The 24,971-nt window shown below is 49.7% G+C and overlaps 1 protein-coding gene across 1 annotated transcript in view; it reads left to right on the top strand.

Moving 5' to 3' along the window:
- The window catches only part of SH2D3C (SH2 domain containing 3C), a 363,972-nt gene that overhangs the window by 78,230 nt on the left and 260,771 nt on the right, over nt 1-24,971 (top strand). Inside the window, exon 2 of the mRNA XM_085614137.1 lies at nt 16,405-16,444. Coding sequence (XP_085470263.1) covers nt 16,405-16,444 — 40 coding nt within the window. The remainder of the gene's footprint in view (nt 1-16,404; nt 16,445-24,971) is intronic.

Below are 24,971 nucleotides of genomic sequence, written 5' to 3'. Positions count from 1 at the left end.
CTCTCCTACCTCATCTTGTAACTGCTTCACTTCATCCCACGTTTCTAGGACATTAGTAAACATCACAGAAAGAAAAGACATTTCTTCCATTCTATCCCGATTAATTGACTGATTTGTTTTAGCACAATACTGTGCAACATCATTGGCGTACCTGTTACCAACAGTAATAAAATCATCCCCTGGACCATGGGCAGCACATTTTACAACTGCTAACTCCTCAGGCAGCTGTATCGCCTCAAGCAATTTTCCAATCAATTCAGCATTCTTTATCGGAGTTCCACCCGATGTCAAGAAACCTCTTTGCAGCCAAAGTTGGCCAAAATCATGCACCACTCCAAATCCATACTGACTATTAGTCAACACAGTCGTCCTTAAATCTTTCCCAATCTCACAAGCTTTTGTCAATGCTATTAATTCAGCAACTTGCGCAGATTTCACTCCTTTCAATGGTGATGCTTCCATGACCTCTGAAACTTTGCACACCGCATATGCTGCACATAGCACACCATCATCATTCCTCAAGCATGATCCATCTACAAACAACACATGGTCATTCTCAGGTAAGGGAATATCCCTTATGTCTGGTCTCGGTTTTGTACAGTACTCAAGCACATCCAAACAATCATGATCATCTTCCATCTTTATACCCACATTTTCAATATCCGGCAAGAGTGTCGCTGGATTCACATTCACACATCTCTCAAGAGTCACATTTGAAGCTCCCAGAATCACTTTTTCGTACTTAGTCAGCCGACTATGTGACATATGCTGAGTTCTGCTTCTCGTCAAAAGAATTGCCACATTGTGAGGTACGAATACCCTTACAGGATATCCCATTATGATCCCCTCACTCTGTTCCAGGCTTCTGCATGTTGCAGCCACAGATTTTAGACAACCTGGTAAACCCACAGCTACAGGGTCAAGTGTCGATGAGAAGTATTAATTATCCACTGACGACAATAACCCACCATACCCAGGAACATTCTCACTTCTCTCTGGGTTTTTGGAGCTTTCATTTCTCTGATTATTCTGATCCTGTCAGTAGTCACTTTTCTCAGACCTTTTTCAATATTGTGTCCAAGATAATGAACCTCTTTCTTGCAAAACTGCAATTTGGCTGGAGATACCTTTAACCCTCCATCTGCCAGATGATTCAGTAAAGCTATGGTATCCACTTCACAAGCTTCACGTGTTTTTGATGCCACCAGTAGGTCATCAATGTACTGCACTAACACTGAGTTTTCGGGCATAATCAAACTTTCCAACGATTTCTTCAATAACTGATTGAATATCGAAGGACTCTCCGTATATCCCTGTGGGATTCGACACCATGCTAAGATACGCTGGCCAAACCTAAATGCAAAAATCGGCTGGCTATCATGATGCAATGGAATTGAAAAGAACGCATGACACAAATCAATCACTGTATACCACTCAGCATCATGTGGAATTTGATACAGAATTACTGATGGATTTGGCACAATGGGACAACATGCCACCACAATTTGATTAACTTTTCTCAGATCCTGTACGATCCTAAATTTGCCATTGGGCTTTTTCAGTCCCATTATCGGTGAATTACACGGACTACTCAGTAATTCTCTCAGAACTCCTTGCTGAATCATTTTCTCAATTATAGGAGTTATCCCTTCAATTATTTCTGGTGTCATTTTGTACTGAGGAATGTTAGGATATGTAATTCCCTCTTTCACTGCAATTTTCACTGGATCTACATTATTCATCAATCCCACATCCTCTCCTGTAAAATCCCAAACTGCTCTTTTCACTGTGTCTCTCAGTTCTTGAGGCAAATCTTCGGGATTATACACAGCAAATGCACCAATTAACTCACTTTCTCTATTTTCTAGAGTCATTCGGTACAAAGCATCATCATCTGGTGTCTCAAAAGCTATTCCATCTGGTTTACAAAAGATTGTGCAGTTCATTTTACACAATAGGTCCCTACCTAACAAGTTCACTGGACTCGTGTCACAGACAATAAATCTGTGCATGTCTGAAAATTTCCCTATCTGTACTCTTACTGGTTCAGTAAGACGTGTTCTGATTTGTGTATTGGCTACACCAACTACTTGGATTGCTTCATCCGAGAGAGGAAGATTTTTAACATCTGTTGACCTGACAGTTGATCTTGTCGCACCTGTGTCTACCAAAAAAGTAACACTCTCCTCATTTATTTTCCCATCCACAAATGGTCCTGCCTGGTCTATTTCTAGAGTTGCACCAAGTATGCACTCTTCCTCCTCTCTTCGGCACCGTCAATAATCACCCTCAGACTCACTCCCTTCACTCTTTAACAAGTACTGCTGTACTTTGTTAGAACGTCTTGGTTTGTTTACCTGCTCATCATTGAAGAATCCCGAGTCCTGATTGTACTTTTGTACCCCTCTATTCTGCGGCAAGGGCGGTTTTGGCTCCTGACTCTGCTGTCTCACAACTTTCTGTTGCTGTTGTTGCTGGTTATTCCCTTCATTCTGCACCTGTTGATTTAAGGATTTACCCTCATTATTCACTAATGGTGGATTAGGACATTCAGATCTCCAATGTCCCAGCTGGCCACAGTTGTGACAAGGGAACTTTTTCTTTGCTTCCTCAAGACTTCCTTTCCCCTTTCCCACATATCTGGGTCTATTTCCTGCATTATTTCCTGGATTATTCGCCTGTTCCACCAACTGTGCTTCCTGTCTTTCTGCAACTTTCACTTGTGCCCACATTGCCTTCTCTTTCAGCTTTCTTTGTTTTGCTTCGATTTCATCACTGAAGTATTTTGCATGTCTCAGAATCTCATCTACTTTCTTACTCTGCCAATCCACCGTGTGCTCACGAATTCTCTCACCAATTTCAGGTCTTAAACCATATACAAATCTGTATACAAAATGACTCAAATCCTTGTCACCCAGGTGTTCATCTCCACTGAATTGTTTAAACGCCAGTATCAGCCTCTCGTAAAAAGCATGAACTGATTCTTTTGCTTCCTGATGTGTTCGATCTATTTTAACCCAGTCTGTCTCTTTTGGAGGTACTTTATTTTTCAGGTATACGATCACCTGCTCATACTTTCTCATTACTTCTGGATCTGGTGCTCCTGTTCTCTGATCTCTTGGATATTTCTCAGTAGGCCAACTCACAACTATTTTACACTCAGTCCACAAGTCTGCTGGAACAATTATATCAAACAGACTATTCAGGTCAACCCACAGCACTTTTGACAACTTCACAAACCTATCTACCTGCCTATACCACTCGACGGGCTTTTCTCTCAATCGAGGGAAATCATTCGTAAATGATAAAATATCCTGTCTGGTCCATGGAACATGTACATATCCTCCTCCAGGTATTTCTCTCATAGGATAATTATCCACTGGTTTCTCCTTTTCTCTCACTGGAAATGCTGAACAAGTCCTATCCCCTGATTCTTCTCTCTTTTTGTACCATCTATCCTTCCACTTTTCAACATCACCCCATTTTCGCAATAATGCCACCATTTCTTTAATCTGTCCTGTTCTACCAGAAGTATTCAAATTTTCTATGTCTTTCTCTGTGAAATCCATCCTGTAAGTTTTCTGCAAAACCTTTACTTTATCAATGTCAACTCCTTGCTCATTTGCTATCGCTCTTAGTCTATCATGAGTATTTCTTGCCCTCCATGTTATGCTTTTACACATAAACATTAATTCACCATCATGATGACTCTTCAGGATTTCTGTTGGAACTGTTCCTGTCACAAGCTCTTCTAATTCTATACGTAACTTAACCACATCAATAACTTGTGAATCCTTATCCTTTTTCTGAAGAACCTTCATCCAATCATTCAAATCATCAACTGTTATTTCAGCAGTTTTTCTCACTGAAACCACTTTTTTCTGTGGTTCTAAAATTGGCATCCCTGAACAACTAGGTTCACTAACATCCAATAGTTCACTACATGTGTCATGTCTTGTTCGTCTCAGGTCACTTCTTTCTGTTCTTTTATCTGAATCTCCTGAAGGACCAACTGAATTTGTCAGGTTATTCCCAACATATGGAATCACTAGTCCATTCTCACCTGTTCTCTGTTTGTCAAACACAGGCATAACCGGACCTATTGTTACAGGCACCGTAACAGCTTCCAAATTCTTCGTTAACTCCCTAATTTTCTCAGTCAGTTCTGTTGTTGTTTTTGCTAACTTTCTAGCATTTTCCTCACTACTTCGATTTTCTCTCTCCCTGAAAGAACTACTACTTCTTGATTCAGGTGTCATTTTTTCTTTCTCAACTGTATCTCTTATCGGAGAAACAACTGGTGTACTCTCATCTGGTTCTGGTCTATATGGAGGTGGTCTCTTGTAAATCATGTCATTTAAGACCTCATCCTCATACTCTCCATATCTTTTCATGTCTGACTCAGGAACCCTTTCTACAGAAGGAGCAGAAACTTCAACTGTTCTCATTGGATATAATCCCTCTGTCATACTAGCATCTCGCCATCTTTTCATTCGATCATGATGTGTTTCACGATCATGTCTCCTCCCAAACATGTATCTGTAATACCCTCCAGATCTTTGCTTTTCTCGGTCATGAACTTCCTCTTCCCATTCCACTAAAGCCTCGAACTGTGTAGGTCTTGGCTTCGGGTCCAAGCAAACATCTTTTCCCGTAAATTTCTCAACACGGCCAAATTAAATGAACCATGTTCTGGGAATGCTAGAACACCATCTTCTTTAGTATACCTAACCCAATTCTGCAACCATATACAGGTATGTAATCCATATTTCGCAGCCATGAAGGATGCAGGTGTTTTCGCTGGAGGTAGCAACTCACCCTCTCTCGTTTTAACCTCTTTATCCTTGGTAAACCACCTTTTAACTTTCCCAAAGAACGTTTTTTTCTTTTTCTCCTCTTGATAATACATTTTAGCGCTTACTAAAACTCTCTACTCTTTCCGTATTATAAATATACAATACGAGTCTTCAACCAATAGCAGCGCGACTCACACTAACGCACCAATCCTGGAGCGTCTACGTCACTAAACAGCTCTTCCAATCCCTGCGCGACTCACACTAACGCACTAATCCTAGCGCTAACCAATCAGAGCGCGGACCCTCTGACGTCAACAGCCGCTGCAGTCTCTGTCTCCTGTCTCTGTCACTAGTCTACCCCTCCTTTACAAAAACTCTCAGTAGACTTCGTGTCAAAACTTCTACAAAATCTATTAGTTACAACATAAAAACATCTCCATTGTCTGCTTCGCTAACCACAGGATAGTAAAAAAGAGTCTATTTCTCAAGAATCAACAAACTTACATACATCTCATAACTGTTTCCTCTAGAACGTATCCAAAGAGTCTTACAATCAATAAATGTATATGCATTCACGCACATTCATACAAGAAAAATATACTACATGCACACAGAATCCTGTTTCCCGAGAACAGCGCACAATCTGTCCCACTACAGAATTATAACTCACAACAACTAAGCAGCTTACCTCTGCCCAGTTCCTCAAACAAGCTCAGAGAATACCTATTACTCCTCCCGCAATAAGCTTTAACGGCAATCCTTACGGATCCCTGGGACTTAAGACCAGAGTTTCACAGATAACCTTCACTACGATACACACTCCTTATATACCAGAAATGTCTAATAGTAACATACGACGATGTCACTGATTCCGAACCCAGACAATGTGAACGCGCAACTTCAATTGTCACACGTAATTCCTTACAATCCCGTCTTTCCCGAGAGCAGCATATACTTCCCTCTGCCCTACTACGGAACTGCTACAACAGCTTCCAAATTCCAGAAGCACTACGTATAACTCAACATGACGACTCCAACATATAGTATTAGTACATATACCAATATCATCAAAAATAAATCAATAATCAATAAGCTAATATACAAGCAATCTTATCTTATCAGATCAAGACAACCATCTATAACCATCCTCTGCTACCAGAGAAATTGATAGAGATCAGGGTATCAAAAATAAACCCACTTCCATGGATAGAGTAATTTCACAGTTACACACACATACATTCATCATACACTAGGGCCCATTTCACTAACATACGCTCAAATACTCTACCAGCATAAGACCTGTGGGAAGAAAACCCTGCATCTATATCTAGGACGATAGGACCTGATTATAGTGGTTATCCTTAAACATACTCTATACAATCTATACAACAATAGTCAAAAATGTACACAATAATTGACAAGAAAGAATATTCAACACCATGTTTAAAATTATATTGCTTTATCTAAAATTAGTCAAAGTAAATCAATCAGAATAAATCATTTCTCATAGTTACCTATTCTAACTAAGTGTCAGAACGGGTCAGGACCAGTCTCTCTCGGTAAAGTCTCTCAAGACAAAGTCCTCAGCATCGATCCTCAGCAACGCAAGTTCATGTGGCAAAGGTAAAATGGCAAGTGGCAAAAACCCTCCCTAAGCTAACAACTCTTATAATGAAAAATACAATGGAAACACACATAAAGTTGGCAAAATAAACTGTATCACTGAGCAGAGCGAGAAGGAAGGGATGTAACATTGCTACATCTGAAAATCTTCGCTCAGGAAAAGTCACAAGACGTGAACTACGGAACAGGAACCAAGAAACTATCAAAGTATCCAACTTGTACAACTTCCCTCGGCAGCCAGGCCACAGTTCATTATTCATTTCTGAAGCTCCTTTGTTTGCCAAGGACGTTCCATTTCTTTTGGAGATCCTCCAAACTGCTGATGTCCTCATGGAAAAATACAACAAGGACCACGGTCAGTTGTCTTCGACCTTTTTCCAGCAGGGGTCTCTCTTGCCACATCACAGAATATGCCACAGCCAGGCTTCGAAATACTGTCAGCTCGGCTAAGGCCTTCATAGGCCACAATAGACCATCTTAATTAAAGAGACAAAATAAAACATTACTACAGCATAATGATTAAACAGTGTTAACCCCACTAATACCCTTATGTGTATGTATTTATCTAGCTTTGCGACATAAAAAGCATTAATTCAGACAGCGTTTTTGTGCTCAAAATAAATAGCACACAGCAACGTTTAAACATGAAAACTTGCACGTTATTATTAGGACAGAAACAGCACAAATAAGCTAACCCTCGTGTAACTTTCTCTTATGTTAAGACAAACGGGTTGATTAATAAAACACACTTGCACAAAGACAAATAGTTAATTGTTAATTATTAATAAATTAATAAAACGCATAGACATGCCAGAGCTTCAAAAGCCCATGAATTTTCTAAAAGAAAACTCTGCTCCAGCAATACCCAATTCGTGTTTTCCCTTGAGGGGAAACAAGCGGTGACCATGGATACGTTCCAGGAATGTATGCGCCAGACATCTAGCTGGCTCAGGAAACACTCCCTGCAATTTAATGGGGGAAAAACAGAGGTGGTATGTTGCTGCACTACCAGAATGTCTCAACATCTACCTTTAGAGTTCAAATTCACCCCCGGGGATGAACCCCTGGCTCCAGTTAAAACTGTGCGTAATTTGGGGGTTCTGACAGATGATAACCTCCAAATGGAGTCACAGACCAATAAAACAGTCAGTGTCTGTTGTTCCCTGCCGAGTGCTCTTCGGCAGATTCTCCCGCTACTGCCTAGTGATACTAGACCTCTTGTAGTAAGGAGCATAATTCTGAGTAGACTGGATTACTGCGACTCCCTGTATCTGGGAGCTCCACTTTTCAACTTGCAGGGAGTCCAGTCTATAGCAGCAAAAGTGGTGCTAAACAGGCAGCGCAGGTCCTCCACGGCATCGGCCTTGAGGGTCTTCATTGGCTGCCTGTTGAGGAAAGAGTCTGTTTTAAGCCCCCCTGTGTTGTGTTTAGAGCAGTGTATGGCCTGGGCCCAGTGCCCTTGCAGGAGAAATGTACTTGGTATCAGCCTGAGAGGCAGCCAGTGCAAGTCTGGTAATGACTGCCAGATTCGAGAAGTCTAGGATGGGAGGCAGAGCGTTCGGGGTCGCGGCCTCGCGCCTACGGAACGAGCTGCCCCAGAGCATTAGACGAGCGAACCCCTGCCCAAGGAACGAGCGCAATGCTCCTCACTGATGATCAGGTCAATATCTGCGGTGGTCATCTTCTAAGTCGCAGCGCCAGGATACCCGCAGGGTGACAGGCGCGCTATATAAGTGCCTTATACAATACAATGCAATTACGATTCGCTGCCATCACAGGGATGGTGGCCTGCTAGGGTCAGTAATCCACCATGTCTGAAATCAATAATGTTTTTAATGCAGCCGGATTTCCGTAAACGAAAAAGGGATGCGTTTAAAAAAGAAAAGTGAAAAGTTATGCAAACATTTTTTATAAGTAGGGGGTGGCCCATGGCGCACCTGCCTATTCTTAAAAAATGTTTTTGTCAACCATGACAAGGGGAGAAAGGGTCCCTTGGGAACCCCGTTCTGTGTGCAAATGGTTATGTATTTATTTGTTTATTTATTTATTTATTTATTCATTCATCCCACTGCAAAACAAGGAGAGTCACCCTTAACCATCAAAGGGACAGGGTAGATACAAATCTGAGAAAAGGGCCCCTTTTGTGCACCTTACTCGGGTGGAGTACAGATTTGCTAAGCAAGAGGCGATGAGGATGCACCGGGCACTGATGTGTACATTCAGAGAGCCCTGTCCAGATGTTGTTTAAAAACTGAAAATGTTTCTGCTCCCAATAAATAAGTATCTGCTTTTTTTTATGCAATCCATAAAATCATACATGTGTATTTAAAAATATATTACACACATTGTCACCATTGTTAATACATTTCTAATAAAAAGCCTTTTGGATTCACACAAATCAATACATCTCTTGTTCTCCAGCAATTAAAAGATACGAAGACACAATTTAGAACTATTCATCAAAAAACAGTTCATAGCAAACATTTGGTTGAAAAATACTCTAAAAAACATTTGGTCAACAAAAAGTACTGTTAAGGCGGCGTTTCAGTGGTACTTGGATGAATTCACACCACCTTCTTCGGGACACAATATTATAAAACATTACGTTACCTAGGAGAAAGAAACCGATTCAATATCATTTTCCAAAGCTTTATTCGACAGTTTTGTCATAAAAGCAAGTACACACATACAATATTTTTAAGACAATAAATATTCTGAATTCTAAAACATTTAAAAACAGATTAAACATGATAGGTGCCGAATACATTGCACATAAAAATAGCAAGGAAACTTTCCCTTTTCCCTTTTTGATAAAAACCCATATTCAATCAAGATTATCCTGATCCAATTACGACAAGAAGAAACTTGGCAGAATTACTAGGGACAAAAAAATCAATGATCTAAGGCAACGCCCTTAATCTAATGGACCAAGCCCAACCTAGGAACTTGCTATTGCTATAGGCTGTGATGGATCCGTAGTAAGTATTCTTAAGGCCTCTTCGTGTTTCCTAAAGCTCAAAATCTTGCAGATAGGTATGACCCACTTAGCACAAGGTTTTTTGTATAGTGGACAAAAGAACAGTAAATGGCTAATTGTTTCATCTTTAGTTTTTTGTATAGTGGACAAAAGAACAGTAAATGGCTAATTGTTTCATCTTCAATATCCTATTCTCTGACCTTGCAATAGATATGGTCACAAATCAGCCTCAATGTGTACTCGGGCAAATCATTCCTCACAGCAACTTATGTCCACGTTCATCTCTATACTTACAACTTTACTTGTGCACCGGGGGCAGCGACACCTCCCAATTCTTTTACACCCCTGCGTCAACAGTACATGTTCTTCACCAAATGGGTCTTAAAATCTTACATCTTTGCAAGCAGATTTTAGTCTCAAAGTGTTAATACGTACCATTCCGAATCGCTATTTGGAAGGGACGCCCTCAACACGCCACTTCCAAACACCAAGGCGGTGTGTAGTTGCAAACCCAAATAGCAATTTGATAAGGTGTGACTGAAGTGCAGTCTGTGTGGGTGCACAAAGAGGCATTAGTACATCTTCCCGCTGCCCTGTGCACATACAGCGCTCACACAAAGCACAGGCTCATACAGGGACAGCACACAGGATGCCATGTGTGCTCACCATGCCGAAGGTCATTATTATTTATTTATTTTTTTTAAACCGTTTATTGCAATCTCAAATAGTTACAGGTATGGGCCTACAACCGTCTGGCCGGCCGCTAGAGTGGCAGAAGCATATGACGTATATACAGAAAAATCTCTTGGCGGTGCAAAAAGGTAAATCAGGAGATATCAGTAGTGCAGGCCACATAACTCCAAACCCACAATACGGTTTCCTTTTGTCGAAACACAACAACACAAAAAAACCACACCCGCAAGGCAACCCGCAATCCCAAGTGACAGCACGCGCTCCTTAAGTGGGGGACCCCAACCAATCGCCAAACTCTGAAGAGGGGAATGAGAACAGATCAGGGACTGGGGAACCACGTGCCCATGGCTGGGGGAGGGGGTCGGCTAGGGGGACGGAGCTGGTGAGGCAGCCGGCAGCAGTGGCGGCTCGCAAATACCCCCGCGATAGGCGTTCCAGGGGCCCCAGATTTTCACCCACGCCCCAGGCTTACCCCTCGCAACATACACCACCTTTTCACGAAACATACACCAATCCATGTGTTCTTTCCAGGCCGACACCGCCGGGGGCCTCTGGGATCCCCACAATTGAGCAATGTCACGCTTAGCTATCATGTATCCCAGAGTCACCCACCGCGTCTGCGGAACCGAGTAGTCAGTTGGCTCCCACACATTCAGCAAGCATCTCCTCGCTTCAGGCAACAGCGCGACACGCGTAACCACTCGCAGGACCTCGTGCACACCACGCCAGAATCGCTCCACCTTTGGGCATTCCCACAGAATATGCAAGAAAGTTGCCAAAGCACCACAGCCACGCTTACACAGTCCATCCTCAGCAAAGCCCATACGTAGAAGCCTTGGCCCCGTCACGTAAACCCGGTGGAGGATCTTAAGCTGGACGAAACGAAGGCGAGCCGGGATGGCCACCTCCTTCGGAGAGGCCACCGCGGAAATCCAGTCCTCGTCGTCCAATTCCAGCCCGTCGGCAACCCAGGCCTCGCGGAGGCCAGTCAGCAGGCCCGATCGGTCGTTGATCAGTTTTTTATATATAAGGGAGATCGTGCTGTCTGGGACATGGCCATCCAGCACTCTGTCCTCCAGGGGGGAAGACTCCGGAATGGACGCGACATCCGGGAAGACGGAGCCCAGCGCGTGGCGGACTTGTAAGTACCGAAAGTACTCCCTGCCTTGCAACTGAAACTCCGTCTGCAGCGTCTCGAAAGTTTTGAATCCCCCCCTCGTCCAGAGATCTCCCACTGTGCTGATGCCGATCGTGTCCCACTTCTCGAAGCCCTTCGAGGTCCACAGGGAGCCCAACCTCGCAGACGCATATAGCGGTGACGCCCGGGTCAAACGGTCCTTCCACCCCATAGCTGCGTTAGCCGCGTGCCATACACGCACCATGACACGCGTCGGTCCCGTCAGGCGAGGGTCCGGCGCGCCAGAGTAGAGCGCTCGATTGTAGTCGCCACCGGGCAGGAGCATCTTGTCCATTTCAAATGCCGGGTTCAGAGCGGGCCCGTAAAGGCCATGATTAATCGCAGCTAGCTGGGAGGCCCAGTAATACCGTTTAATATCCGGGAGGGCAACCCCCCCGTCGTACCACGGGAGCGTCAATTTAGCCAAGGCAATACGTGGCCTCCCGTCCCAGAACAGGCGACGCTGCAAACTCTCCACCTCACGGAAGTAGCGCGCCGGGACCAAGTCCATAGTGTTCTGGAGAGCGTACAGAAAGCGCGGCAACGACATCATCTTAAACAAGGCCGCTCGGCCGAGCGGCGAAAGCGGCAGACGCCGCCAACGCACCACGTCCTCCTTCAAGCGCTGGAGGGGGGGCAGCAAATTCCGCTCGTAGCGGGCCTCCGGGTCCAGAGTAATATATATACCCAGGTACCGAAACCCCTGGGAGGCAATCTGGATCGGACAGTCCCGTGGTAGGACCGGAGCCTCCCCGGCAAGCACATATACACAGGATTTCGCCCAGTTGATGACGAGGCCTGAGTTGCGACCGAATGAGCGCAAAACATCAACTAGGACGATCAGTGATTTACGCGGGGAGGCGAGATATAGAAGGATATCATCAGCGTAGAGGGACACACGGTCCTCATGCTCGGGGGTCCAGCGGAGACCACGGATGGAAGGGTGCCACCGCAGCCACTCCGCCAGGGGCTCCAGGGCCAGTGCAAACAGGAGAGGCGACAGGGGGCAACCCTGTCGCGTGCCCCGTCCCAGTGCGAATGGGGCCGACACTCGTCCATTCACCACCACCTGCGCCAATGGGCCGGAATACAACAACTTGACCCAGCTGATGAAGCCCGGTCCGAAGCCAAACTTCGCCAGCATCGCCCAAATGTATGGCCACTCGAGCGTATCAAATGCCATGGTGGCGTCCAAGGACGCCAAGATGGCCGGTTCCCGTACGAACGGGACACGCGCGAGCACCCCGTGCAAGCGTCGCAGATTAAGGGCCGTGTTACGATGGGGTATGAAGCCGGACTGGTCTTGGTGGACCAAATCGCCCACCACGCCGACCAGCCGGTTGGCCAGCACCTTGGCGAGGATTTTGGGCTCCGCGTTCAAGAGTGAGATAGGCCTATAGGATGTGACCCGCTCACGGGGTCTCCCCTCCTTGTGGATCACCACGATCGTGGCCAGACGCTGGTCCGGCGGAAGGGAACCCCGCGAGCGGGCCGCCAGGAACATCGCGCGCAGGTGGGGCGCCAGTACATCCGGTCGCAGCTTATACAGCTCGATAGGGATGCCATTGGGGCCCATGGCCTTGCCAGATGCGACCGAGCGGATAGCAAGGGCAATTTCGTCCGAGGTGGGAGGAGCGTCCAGCGAATCCCTGTCCTCCACCGAAAGGGAGGGCAGCGCAATGTCCCGAAGCAGGGCATGGGAATCCTCCTCCGAGCAGGGAGAAACCGGGGAATACACCTCGCGGAAATAATCCGCGAAGCAGGAGACAATGGCGTCCGGCTCGGTGACACACACACCATCCATCCTCTCGATCAACGGAACCACACGACTCGCTCTCTCCTTTTTGTCCAACCACGCAATCAATTTACCAGCCTTATCACCCACATCATACAGTCGCCCCTGTTGCTCTCTACTGAGGCCCCTGGCCGCCTCCGTGACGAGGGCCCTATAGGCCGCCTGCTTGAGGTGTAGGACATGCAATGTGGCATCCGTCACCCCGCTCCCCAGGTCACCCTCTAGTTCAGTAATTTCGGCCTCCACCCGGGTTACCTCCTCCCGCTCGCGCCTCCGGGCATGGGAGATAAAGGAGAGGGCCTCCCCTCTGAGAACTACCTTAAAAGCCTCCCACAGGGAGATAGCCGAAGGGACAGACCCCACATTCTCCTCAAAGTACCGCTGCAAGGATTTGATCAATTCGGCTCGAATAGTGGGGTCGCGCAGGTACCAGGCATTGATTGGGGCTACCCTGCCCTCCCCCCTCGGGAAGACATCAAAGTGCAATAGTAGTAGGGAGTGATCTGAAATACCCCGCGCCAAATGGCGCACCTCTCCCACTCTCCCAGCATAGGCCGCAGGGACAAGGACATAATCAAGCCGCGAGAGGCTACCATGGGCACCCGAGTGGAAGGTGTATTGCAGCTGCGCGGGATGCTTTAGTCGCCAGCAATCCACCAATCCTAGTGTATCTAAAAGGCCGGACAGCCACGCCTGTGCCCGGGGGAGGTCCCTGGGGGGATGACGATCCATAGACCCAGAAGCCACCGCATTGAAGTCCCCTCCAACTACCAGAAGCCCACCCGGGAGGTCAAGGAGGAGGCGCCCCAGGTCCGCAAACGTGGTAGATTGCAACCCCGGCGGAACGTACACTGATACAAAAACGACCACTCTGCCCTCCATTCTACCCACCAAGACAGTGTAACGTCCCCTCTCATCATGGCGCACCTCATCAATCTCCAATGGGAGCGAGTTCTTAATCATGATGCCCACCCCCCGCGAGCCCGAAGTGAAGCCCGAATGGGCCACCAAGCGATAGCCTCGCCGATTCATGGCATGAAAGGAATTGCCTATAAGGTGTGTCTCCTGCAGGAAGACCACATCTGGTGAAATTCGTTTCAGATATTGCAGGACCACACCCCGCTTAATCCTATCCCCCAGTCCGTTAACGTTCCATGATAACACAGTCAAATCCCTACCCCCCATCATACATGGAAGCCATCAGTCGTCCCCCAAAGAGCATCTCGAAAACAACAATACAGTAAAGGGTTCGCCTTGCGGTGCAAACAAACAACACTCCACCCCCGCCCACCCATCCCAACAGAACTCCCCCCTCCCTGCACCCCTGCATGAGCCCAGACAGCCCCCCCAAAGTGCAGTGTGCCTGTCGCCCCATAGACGAAAAAACTAACTAGTCCCCCAGAGGAGGAGGGAAAGCCCCCAATGGACCCCGTACGACCTCCATAGGAGGGGAACATACACGATCAGTGAATGGTAACCGGAATGTTGTCCAGAGCAAGGCCTACTATTCACCCCTCAGTTCTGATCCGGTGAGCCCTCCCCGCCAACCGCACCCCCCCCACCCCCCCGGCCCCGATCCCCAGGCAGAGTATCCAACCAGTCCCCAGCCGCCTCGGGACGGTCAAAAAAGTGCGTGCGACCATCCACCTCCACCCTCAGCTTAGCTGGAAAAAGCATTGAGTACTTAAGGTTCAGGTCCCGTAGGCGACGTTTAACTCCGAGAAAACTCAGTCTCTGCTTTTGGACCGTCGGAGTAAAGTCAGGGTAGAAATTCACATCCATATTATCGAGCTTGACCGGTCCCTGTAGCCTGGAAGTCTGCAGGATAGCGTCTCTGTCCCGAAAGTTAAAAATCCGGGCAATGAGAGGCCGCGGCGGGGCTCCGGCCTTCGGTCTTCCGCCGGGGACCCTGTGAGCACGTTCCACCGCAAAAAGTTTACTCAGCCCCCGGGGCTGGAGGCGGGTGAGGATCAGGTCTTCCACAAACAAATCTGCCGCCTCCTCCTCCCGTCCCTCCGGCACCCCGACAATGCGAACGTTGTTCCTCCGGGCCCGACCCTCGGAGTCCTCCAATCGACGGTCCATCAGGGCGCTCGCCTGGCCAAGCCGGTGCACCTCCTTTTGAAGGGCCGCCACGTCTGTAGTGAGACTCGAGGTAGTGTGGGCCAGGGAATCGACCCGGTCATTTGTTTTAGACAAGTCGGCTCTCACCAGGCCCACATCCACCAGGGCCGAGTCTATCTTCTGCGCCAGAGTATCAAAGCGCTGGTCCACCGAGGCCTTCATCTCGGCAATGGCGCCCATGACGTCCCGGAGGGTCAGATCCGCGGGCTGAGCAGACGTCTCAGTCGGGCCCGCGGGGGATGTGCGCGGTGCCTCTGGAGATCCCTTCTGGAGGGTGTAGCGGTCCATGCTGTTAGACTGATGTGCCGGGCCACGGCGGGTCGATTTCACCTTTGCCCGGTCGCCATCTTGCTTTGTGGACATGTCGCACTCCCAAAGTCGTGCCAATCTCCTCGAAAGGGCCGATAAACCAGTTCACGGGTTCCGGGGGGGGGTGACCACTGGATCGCAGGACAACTCACAGCCGGCGGGTCAGCCGGGCACCGGGACAAGGCCACACCACCGCACCCCGCTCCGCAACCCTACCTCGCTTGAGGGCAAGGAGGGCGCAAAAGCGAAAGTGAAAGCGCGGGGTACGCGAGTCGCCCAGCCCTGCCCGCCGCTGTTGTTCGCTTTGTCCCCGGATCGCCCCACAACTCCAATCCGGGGGGCCGGCGCGGAGAAGGCCGCAATCTTCGATCGGTGCTCCCACCGGTGTCCGGAGTCCGATTCGAAAACTGAAAACGGGTGCCGCCTCAGCTCGGGTACACAGACACAGTCCCCTCATCAAAGACAGGATATAATCAGGATTAATTCAGGAGGTCGCGGAGGTCCTCGGGAGCTTCGCACCTACGCGGCCATCTTGGTTGCGCGCTAGGCTCCTCCTCCCGAAGGTCATTATTGTGCTTTTGGGGTTGTGAGTGGGTGTGGTTCATGCGTTGACCATGTATGATCAGTGCGTTGGATGCCTTTAGCATGTCTTGACCATGCGTGGTGTTGTGTTGGCATTGGACGTCCATTGCTTGGAATGACCACATTTCATCAGTGGGGACTGGTTGCTTGTGTAGCCCAAACAAGGACTCTTTGGACCATGTATGGTCATAGGGTTCAAGATCCTTGCATGTGCTATGTCTAATCTAGCTATGTGTTAAATGCCTGTTGCATGTGTTGGCCATGTTTTCTCACAGGGTTGGGCATCTGTTGCCTGTAACATCCATGTGTTCTTCTTGTTTCCTTGCAGTCGCCAGGAGGACCCCGAGCTGGGCAGTGAGTACGTGAAGGTAAGTGGAATCCCCTTTCTCTACCACGTGCTAGCAGGGTCGCCCACACTACTCAGGCGGTTACTCACAGTATCCCACGGAAGTGACACCAGAGGCTCCAGAGGTGACCACGCAAGTTGGTGCTCCCACATCCTATTCAAAGGCTGGGGTCTTGCTGCAGAGATCACAGAGATGTCTGGGGGTCCCACAGGCCCATGCCTCATGCAGCTCACTGTAGGACAGGCTCGAGTTCATTAACATTAGGTTTATACCATAAAACTGTGACATTAAAACAAGTACATTTAACATATCCATTTAAATTATTTAAAAATATTCTAATTAACAAACTAAAACCGCATTAAACAACAGAAACACCTCACCTGCCTCAAGGGGAGTGAGAAATTGTTTTCTGTGTACAGGGCATAGGAATTTTCAGCACATAAGATTGCTGAAGACATGTGGCTCTCTGCAGCGCATAGGAGTGCCAAGCACGCGTGTCTCTCTGAAGCACACAGGAGTGGTGAGGATGTGTGGCTCTCTGGAGTGCATAAGAGTGCTGAGGATGTGTGGCTCTCTGCAGCGCCTAGGAGTGCCAAGCACACGTGTCTCTCTGAAGCACACAGGAGTGCTGAGGATGTGTGGCTCTCTGGAGTGCATAAGAGTGCTGAGGACATGTGGCTCTCTGCAGCACAAAGGAGTGAAAAGCACGCGTGCCTCTCTGAAGCGCATAGGAGTGCCAAGCACGAGTGTCGCTCTGAAGCACACAGGAGTGCTGAGGATGTGTGGCTCTCTGGAGTGCATAAGAGTGCTGAGGATGTGTGGCTCTCTGCAGCACAAATGAGTGAAAAGCACGGGTGTCTCTCTGAAGCACCCAGGAGGGCTGAGGATGTGTGGCTCTCTGGAGTGCATAAGAGTGCTGAGGATGTGTGGCTCTCTGCAGCGCATAGGAGTGCCAAGCACACGTGTCTCTCTGAAGCGCACAGGAGTGCTGAGGATGTGTGGCTCTCTGGAGTGCATAAGATTGCTGAGGATGTGTGGCTCTCTGCAGCGCCTAGGAGTGCCAAGCACGCGTGTCTCTCTGAAGCACACAGGAGTGCTGAGGATGTGTGGCTCTCTGGAGTGCATAAGAGTGCTGAGGACATGTGGCTCTCTGCAGCACAAAGGAGTGCCAAGCACGGGTGTCTCTCTGAAGCACACAGGAGGGCTGAGGATGTGTGGCTTTCTGGAGTGCATAAGAGTGCTGAGGATGTGTGGCTCTCTGCAGCGCATAGGAGTGCCAAGCACGCATGTCTCTCTGAAGCACAGAGGAGTGCTGAGGATGTGTGGCTCTCTGGAGTGCATAAGAGTGCTGAGGATGTGTGGCTCTCTGCAGCGCATAGGAGTGCCAAGCACGCGTGTCTCTCTGAAGCACACAGGAGTGCTGAGGATGTGTGGCTCTCTGGAGTGCATAAGAGTGCTGAGGACATGTGGCTCTCTGCAGCACAAAGGAGTGCCAAGCACGGGTGTCTCTCTGAAGCACACAGGAGGGCTGAGGATGTGTGGCTTTCTGGAGTGCATAAGAGTGCTGAGGATGTGTGGCTCTCTGCAGCGCATAGGAGTGCCAAGCACGCATGTCTCTCTGAAGCACAGAGGAGTGCTGAGGATGTGTGGCTCTCTGGAGTGCATAAGAGTGCTGAGGATGTGTGGCTCTCTGCAGCGCATAGGAGTGCCAAGCACGCGTGTCTCTCTGAAGCACACAGGAGTGCTGAGGATGTGTGGCTCTCTGGAGTGCATAAGAGTGCTGAGGACATGTGGCTCTCTGCAGCACAAAGGAGTGAAAAGCACGGGTGTCTCTCTGCAGCACAAAGGAGTGAAAAGCACGGGTGTCTCTCTGAAGCACAGAGGAGTGCTGAGGATGTGTGGCTCTCTGGAGTGCATAAGAGTGCTGAGGATGTGTGGATCCCTGCAGCGCATAGGAGTGCCAAGCACGCGTGTCTCTCTGAAGCACACAGGAGTGGTGAGGATGTGTGGCTCTCTGGAGTGCATAAGAGTGCTGAGGATGTGTGGCTCTTTTGGATATTTGGAGGAGTATTTATAGAGCGCAACGTTCGCTCCGGAAGGAGCATCATGGCGCTACAAGACCTTGATACCAGATCAAAGGGTGGTGAGGGGGGGGCTAGATTGAGGCTTTGGACAAGTCATCGGGAAGATTAAAGATCCAAGTTTTGAGGAGTTTCCTAAAAGGTTTCTCGAGCGTCTGAAGTCTGAGATGTCTAGGCATGCTGTTCCAGGCTCTAATAGCCAGGGCACTAAGAGTTTTACCGCCTTTCGATTTCAGGTTGAATTTGGTAGAGGTCATGAAATTTTCTTGTGAGGATCGGAGTGAACGACTAGGGTTGTAGTGAGGAAAGCGTCTGGTGAGGTAAGAGGGACCTGATTTGTTAAATGCTCGGAATGCGACAGTGAGGATCTTGAAGAGTATTCTCTTGTGCAGGGGGAGCCAGTGTAGGGTTTTCAGGGCTGCGGAAATAGAAGATTTACGTGGAAGTTTTAGAACAAGGCGGGCGGCGGTGTGTAAAACACTTTGGAGTTTTGACAGAGTAGATTTCTTGGTCCCTGCCAAAAGGCCGTTACAATAGTCTACTCGTGAGAGGATGAGGGCCACTGTGACTGTCTTTCTGGAGTCGAGGGGGAGAAAATCAAAGAATTTTTGCAAGGATTTAATTATACCGAAGCATTTGCCTGCTACGCAAGCGGCGTGGAGATCGAATGAGAGGTCAGAGTCAAAAAGGACCCCGAGGTTTCTGGCCGAGGAGACCGTCTGAGGGGGAGCTACTGAGTTGTCAGGCCACCACAAGGCAGGGCAAAAAGAGACATTTTTGCCAATGGGGAGGATCTCGGTTTTATTTGAGTTACAGCGGAGGTGGTTGGCGTCCATCCAGTGGAAAACTGCTGTTAGGCAGTGTTTGAGATTGAGCTCTGCCTTGTTGGAGTTGTCATCAAGGGGGATGATAAGTTGGGTATCATCGGCGTAGGAAGTTACGGTTATGCCGAAAGATTCTATCAGGGTGAGAAGAGGGATAAGGTAAATGTTGAAGAGGAGGGGGCTTAAGATAGACCCTTGAGGGACTCCGGAGGATACCTTTTTCTCTCTTGATTGGAAGGAACCAAGGGTGATGGTTTGGGACCTATCACTGAGAAAAGATTTAATCCATGATAGGACTGAGTTGGAGATACCGATATCAATAAGTCTGTTGATCAGGATGGAATGGGAAATGGTATCGAAAGCTGCCGTGAGGTCAAGAAGGATCAAGATCGCCTTCTTCCTTTGATCTAGTACGGTTTTAATGGTATCGGTCAGCTCGATTAGGGCGGTTTCCGTAGAATGTTTGGACCGGAAACCAGATTGCTGGAGATGGAGTAAGTTGTGCGATTCCAGAAAGGTCTTGCAGCGCATAGGAGTGCCAAGCACGCGTGTCTCTCTGAAGCACACAGGAGTGCTGCGGATGTGTGGCTCTCTGGAGTGCATAAGAGTGCTGAGGATGTGTGGCTCTCTGCAGCACAAAGGAGTGAAAAGCACGTGTGTCTCTCTGAAGCACCCAGGAGTGGTGAGGATGTGTGGCTCTCTGGAGTGCATAAGAGTGCTGAGGATGTGTGGCTCTCTGCAGCGCATAGGAGTGCCAAGCACACGTGTCTCTCTGAAGCACACAGGAGTGCTGAGGATGTGTGGCTCTCTGGAGTGCATAAGATTGCTGAGGATGTGTGGCTCTCTGCAGCGCCTAGGAGTGCCAAGCACGCGTGTCTCTCTGAAGCACACAGGAGTGCTGAGGATGTGTGGCTCTCTGGAGTGCATAAGAGTGCTGAGGACATGTGGCTCTCTGCAGCACAAAGGAGTGCCAAGCACGGGTGTCTCTCTGAAGCACACAGGAGGACTGAGGATGTGTGGCTTTCTGGAGTGCATAAGAGTGCTGAGGATGTGTGGCTCTCTGCAGCGCATAGGAGTGCCAAGCACGCATGTCTCTCTGAAGCACAGAGGAGTGCTGAGGATGTGTGGCTCTCTGGAGTGCATAAGAGTGCTGAGGATGTGTGGCTCTCTGCAGCGCATAGGAGTGCCAAGCACGCGTGTCTCTCTGAAGCACACAGGAGTGCTGAGGATGTGTGGCTCTCTGGAGTGCATAAGAGTGCTGAGGACATGTGGCTCTCTGCAGCACAAAGGAGTGAAAAGCACGGGTGTCTCTCTGCAGCACAAAGGAGTGAAAAGCATGGGTGTCTCTCTGAAGCACAGAGGAGTGCTGAGGATGTGTGGCTCTCTGGAGTGCATAAGAGTGCTGAGGATGTGTGGATCTCTGCAGCGCATAGGAGTGCCAAGCACGCGTGTCTCTCTGAAGCACACAGGAGTGCTGAGGATGTGTGGCTCTCTGGAGTGCATAAGAGTGTTGAGGATGTGTGGCTCTCTGCAGCACAAAGGAGTGAAAAGTACGGGTGTCTCTCTGAAGCACACAGGAGTGGTGAGGATGTGTGGCTCTCTGGAGTGCATAAGATTGCTGAGGATGTGTGGCTCTCTGCAGCGCCTAGGAGTGCCAAGCACGCGTGTCTCTCTGAAGCACACAGGAGTGCTGAGGATGTGTGGCTCTCTGGAGTGCATAAGAGTGCTGAGGACATGTGGCTCTCTGCAGCACAAAGGAGTGAAAAGCACGGGTGTCTCTCTGAAGCACCCAGGAGGGCTGAGGATGTGTGGGTCTCTGGAGTGCATAAGATTGCTGAGGATGTGTGGCTCTCTGCAGCGCCTAGGAGTGCCAAGCACGCGTGTCTCTCTGAAGCACACAGGAGTGCTGAGGATGTGTGGCTCTCTGGAGTGCATAAGAGTGCTGAGGACATGTGGCTCTTTGCAGCACAAAGGAGTGAAAAGCACGGGTGTCTCTCTGAAGCACCCAGGAGGGCTGAGGATGTGTGGCTCTCTGGAGTGCATAAGAGTGCTGAGGATGTGTGGCTCTCTGCAGCGCATAGGAGTGCCAAGCACACGTGTCTCTCTGAAGCACACAGGAGTGCTGAGGATGTGTGGCTCTCTGGAGTGCATAAGAGTGCTGAGGACATGTGGCTCTCTGCAGCACAAAGGAGTGCCAAGCACGGGTGTCTCTCTGAAGCACACAGGAGGGCTGAGGATGTGTGGCTCTCTGGAGTGCATAAGAGTGCTGAGGATGTGTGGCTCTCTGCAGCGCATAGGAGTGCCAAGCACGCATGTCTCTCTGAAGCACAGAGGAGTGCTGAGGATGTGTGGCTCTCTGGAGTGCATAAGAGTGCTGAGGATGTGTGGCTCTCTGCAGCGCATAGGAGTGCCAAGCACGCGTGTCTCTCTGAAGCACACAGGAGTGCTGAGGATGTGTGGCTCTCTGGAGTGCATAAGAGTGCTGAGGACATGTGGCTCTCTGCAGCACAAAGGAGTGAAAAGCACGGGTGTCTCTCTGAAGCACCCAGGAGGGCTGAGGATGTGTGGCTCTCTGGAGTGCATAAGAGTGCTGAGGATGTGTGGCTCTCTGCAGCGCATAGGAGTGCCAAGCACGCGTGTCTCTCTGAAGCACACAGGAGTGCTGAGGATGTGTGGCTCTCTGGAGTGCATAAGAGTGTTGAGGATGTGTGGCTCTCTGCAGCACAAAGGAGTGAAAAGCACGGGTGTCTCTCTGAAGCACACAGGAGTGGTGAGGATGTATGGCTCTCTGGAGTGCATAAGATTGCTGAGGATGTGTGGCTCTCTGCAGCGCCTAGGAGTGCCAAGCACGCGTGTCTCTCTGAAGCACACAGGAGGGCTGAGGATGTGTGGCTCTCTGGAGTGCATAAGAGTGCTGAGGACATGTGGCTCTCTGCAGCACAAAGGAGTGAAAAGCACGGGTGTCTCTCTGAAGCACCCAGGAGGGCTGAGGATGTGTGGCTCTCTGGAGTGCATAAGAGTGCTGAGGATGTGTGGCTCTCTGCAGCGCATAGGAGTGCCAAGCACACGTGTCTCTCTGAAGCACACAGGAGTGCTGAGGATGTGTGGCTCTCTGGAGTGCATAAGAGTGCTGAGGACATGTGGCTCTCTGCAGCACATAGGAGTGCCAAGCACGCGTGCCTCTCTGAAGCGCATAGGAGTGCCAAGCACGAGTGTCACTCTGAAGCACACAGGAGTGCTGAGGATGTGTGGCTCTCTGGAGTGCATAAGAGTGCTGAGGATATGTGGCTCTCTGCAGCACAAAGGAGTGAAAAGCACGGGTGTCTCTCTGAAGCACCCAGGAGGGCTGAGGATGTGTGGCTCTATGGAGTGCATAAGAGTGCTGAGGATGTGTGGCTCTCTGCAGCGCATAGGAGTGCCAAGCACACGTGTCTCTCTGAAGCACACAGGAGTGCTGAGGATGTGTGGCTCTCTGGAGTGCATAAGATTGCTGAGGATGTGTGGCTCTCTGCAGCGCCTAGGAGTGCCAAGCACGCGTGTCTCTCTGAAGCACACAGGAGTGCTGAGGATGTGTGGCTCTCTGGAGTGCATAAGAGTGCTGAGGACATGTGGCTCTCTGCAGCACAAAGGAGTGCCAAGCACGGGTGTCTCTCTGAAGCACACAGGAGGGCTGAGGATGTGTGGCTCTCTGGAGTGCATAAGAGTGCTGAGGATGTGTGGCTCTCTGCAGCGCATAGGAGTGCCAAGTACGCATGTCTCTCTGAAGCACAGAGGAGTGCTGAGGATGTTTGGCTCTCTGGAGTGCATAAGAGTGCTGAGGATGTGTGGCTCTCTGCAGCGCATAGGAGTGCCAAGCACGCGTGTCTCTCTGAAGCAGCACACAGGAGTGCTGAGGATGTGTGGCTCTCTGGAGTGCATAAGAGTGTTGAGGATGTGTGGCTCTCTACAGCACAAAGGAGTGAAAAGCACGGGTGTCTCTCTGAAGCACACAGGAGTGGTGAGGATGTGTGGCTCTCTGGAGTGCATAAGAGTGCTGAGGATGTGTGGCTCTCTGCAGCGCATAGGAGTGCCAAGCACGCGTGTCTCTCAGAAGCACACAGGAGTGCTGCGGATGTGTGGCTCTCTGGAGTGCATAAGAGTGCTGAGGACATGTGGCTCTCTGCAGCACAAAGGAGTGAAAAGCACGGGTGTCTCTCTGAAGCACACAGGAGTGGTGAGGATGTGTGGCTCTCTGGAGTGCATAAGATTGCTGAGGATGTGTGGCTCTCTGCAGCGCCTAGGAGTGCCAAGCACGCGTGTCTCTCTGAAGCACACAGGAGTGCTGAGGATGTGTGGCTCTCTGGAGTGCATAAGAGTGCTGAGGACATGTGGCTCTCTGCAGCACAAAGGAGTGAAAAGCACGGGTGTCTCTCTGAAGCACCCAGGAGGGCTGAGGATGTGTGGCTCTCTGGAGTGCATAAGATTGCTGAGGATGTGTGGCTCTCTGCAGCGCCTAGGAGTGCCAAGCACGCGTGTCTCTCTGAAGCACACAGGAGGGCTGAGGATGTGTGGCTCTCTGGAGTGCATAAGAGTGCTGAGGACATGTGGCTCTCTGCAGCACAAAGGAGTGAAAAGCACGGGTGTCTCTCTGAAGCACCCAGGAGGGCTGAGGATGTGTGGCTCTCTGGAGTGCATAAGAGTGCTGAGGATGTGTGGCTCTCTGCAGCGCATAGGAGTGCCAAGCACACGTGTCTCTCTGAAGCACACAGGAGTGCTGAGGATGTGTGGCTCTCTGGAGTGCATAAGAGTGCTGAGGACATGTGGCTCTCTGCAGCACAAAGGAGTGCCAAGCACGGGTGTCTCTCTGAAGCACACAGGAGGGCTGAGGATGTGTGGCTCTCTGGAGTGCATAAGAGTGCTGAGGATGTGTGGCTCTCTGCAGCGCATAGGAGTGCCAAGCACGCATGTCTCTCTGAAGCACAGAGGAGTGCTGAGGATGTGTGGCTCTCTGGAGTGCATAAGAGTGCTGAGGATGTGTGGCTCTCTGCAGCACAAAGGAGTGAAAAGCACGGGTGTCTCTCTGAAGCACCCAGGAGGGCTGAGGATGTGTGGCTCTCTGGAGTGCATAAGAGTGCTGAGGATGTGTGGCTCTCTGCAGCGCATAGGAGTGCCAAGCATGCGTGTCTCTCTGAAGCACACAGGAGTGCTGCGGATGTGTGGCTCTCTGGAGTGCATAAGAGTGCTGAGGACATGTGGCTCTCTGCAGCACAAAGGAGTGAAAAGCACGGGTGTCTCTCTGAAGCACACAGGAGTGGTGAGGATGTGTGGCTCTCTGGAGTGCATAAGATTGCTGAGGATGTATGGCTCTCTGCAGCGCCTAGGAGTGCCAAGCACGCGTGTCTCTCTGAAGCACACAGGAGTTCTGAGGATGTGTGGCTCTCTGGAGTGCATAAGAGTGCTGAGGACATGTGGCTCTCTGCAGCACAAAGGAGTGAAAAGCACGGGTGTCTCTCTGAAGCACCCAGGAGGGCTGAGGATGTGTGGCTCTCTGGAGTGCATAAGATTGCTGAGGATGTGTGGCTCTCTGCAGCGCCTAGGAGTGCCAAGCACGCGTGTCTCTCTGAAGCACACAGGAGGGCTGAGGATGTGTGGCTCTCTGGAGTG

This window comes from Triturus cristatus, chromosome 1_2 (genome assembly GCF_964204655.1).
Source record: "Triturus cristatus chromosome 1_2, aTriCri1.1, whole genome shotgun sequence".
Lineage (NCBI taxonomy): Eukaryota > Metazoa > Chordata > Amphibia > Caudata > Salamandridae > Triturus > Triturus cristatus.
This window is presented reverse-complemented; position numbering and strand designations above follow the sequence as displayed.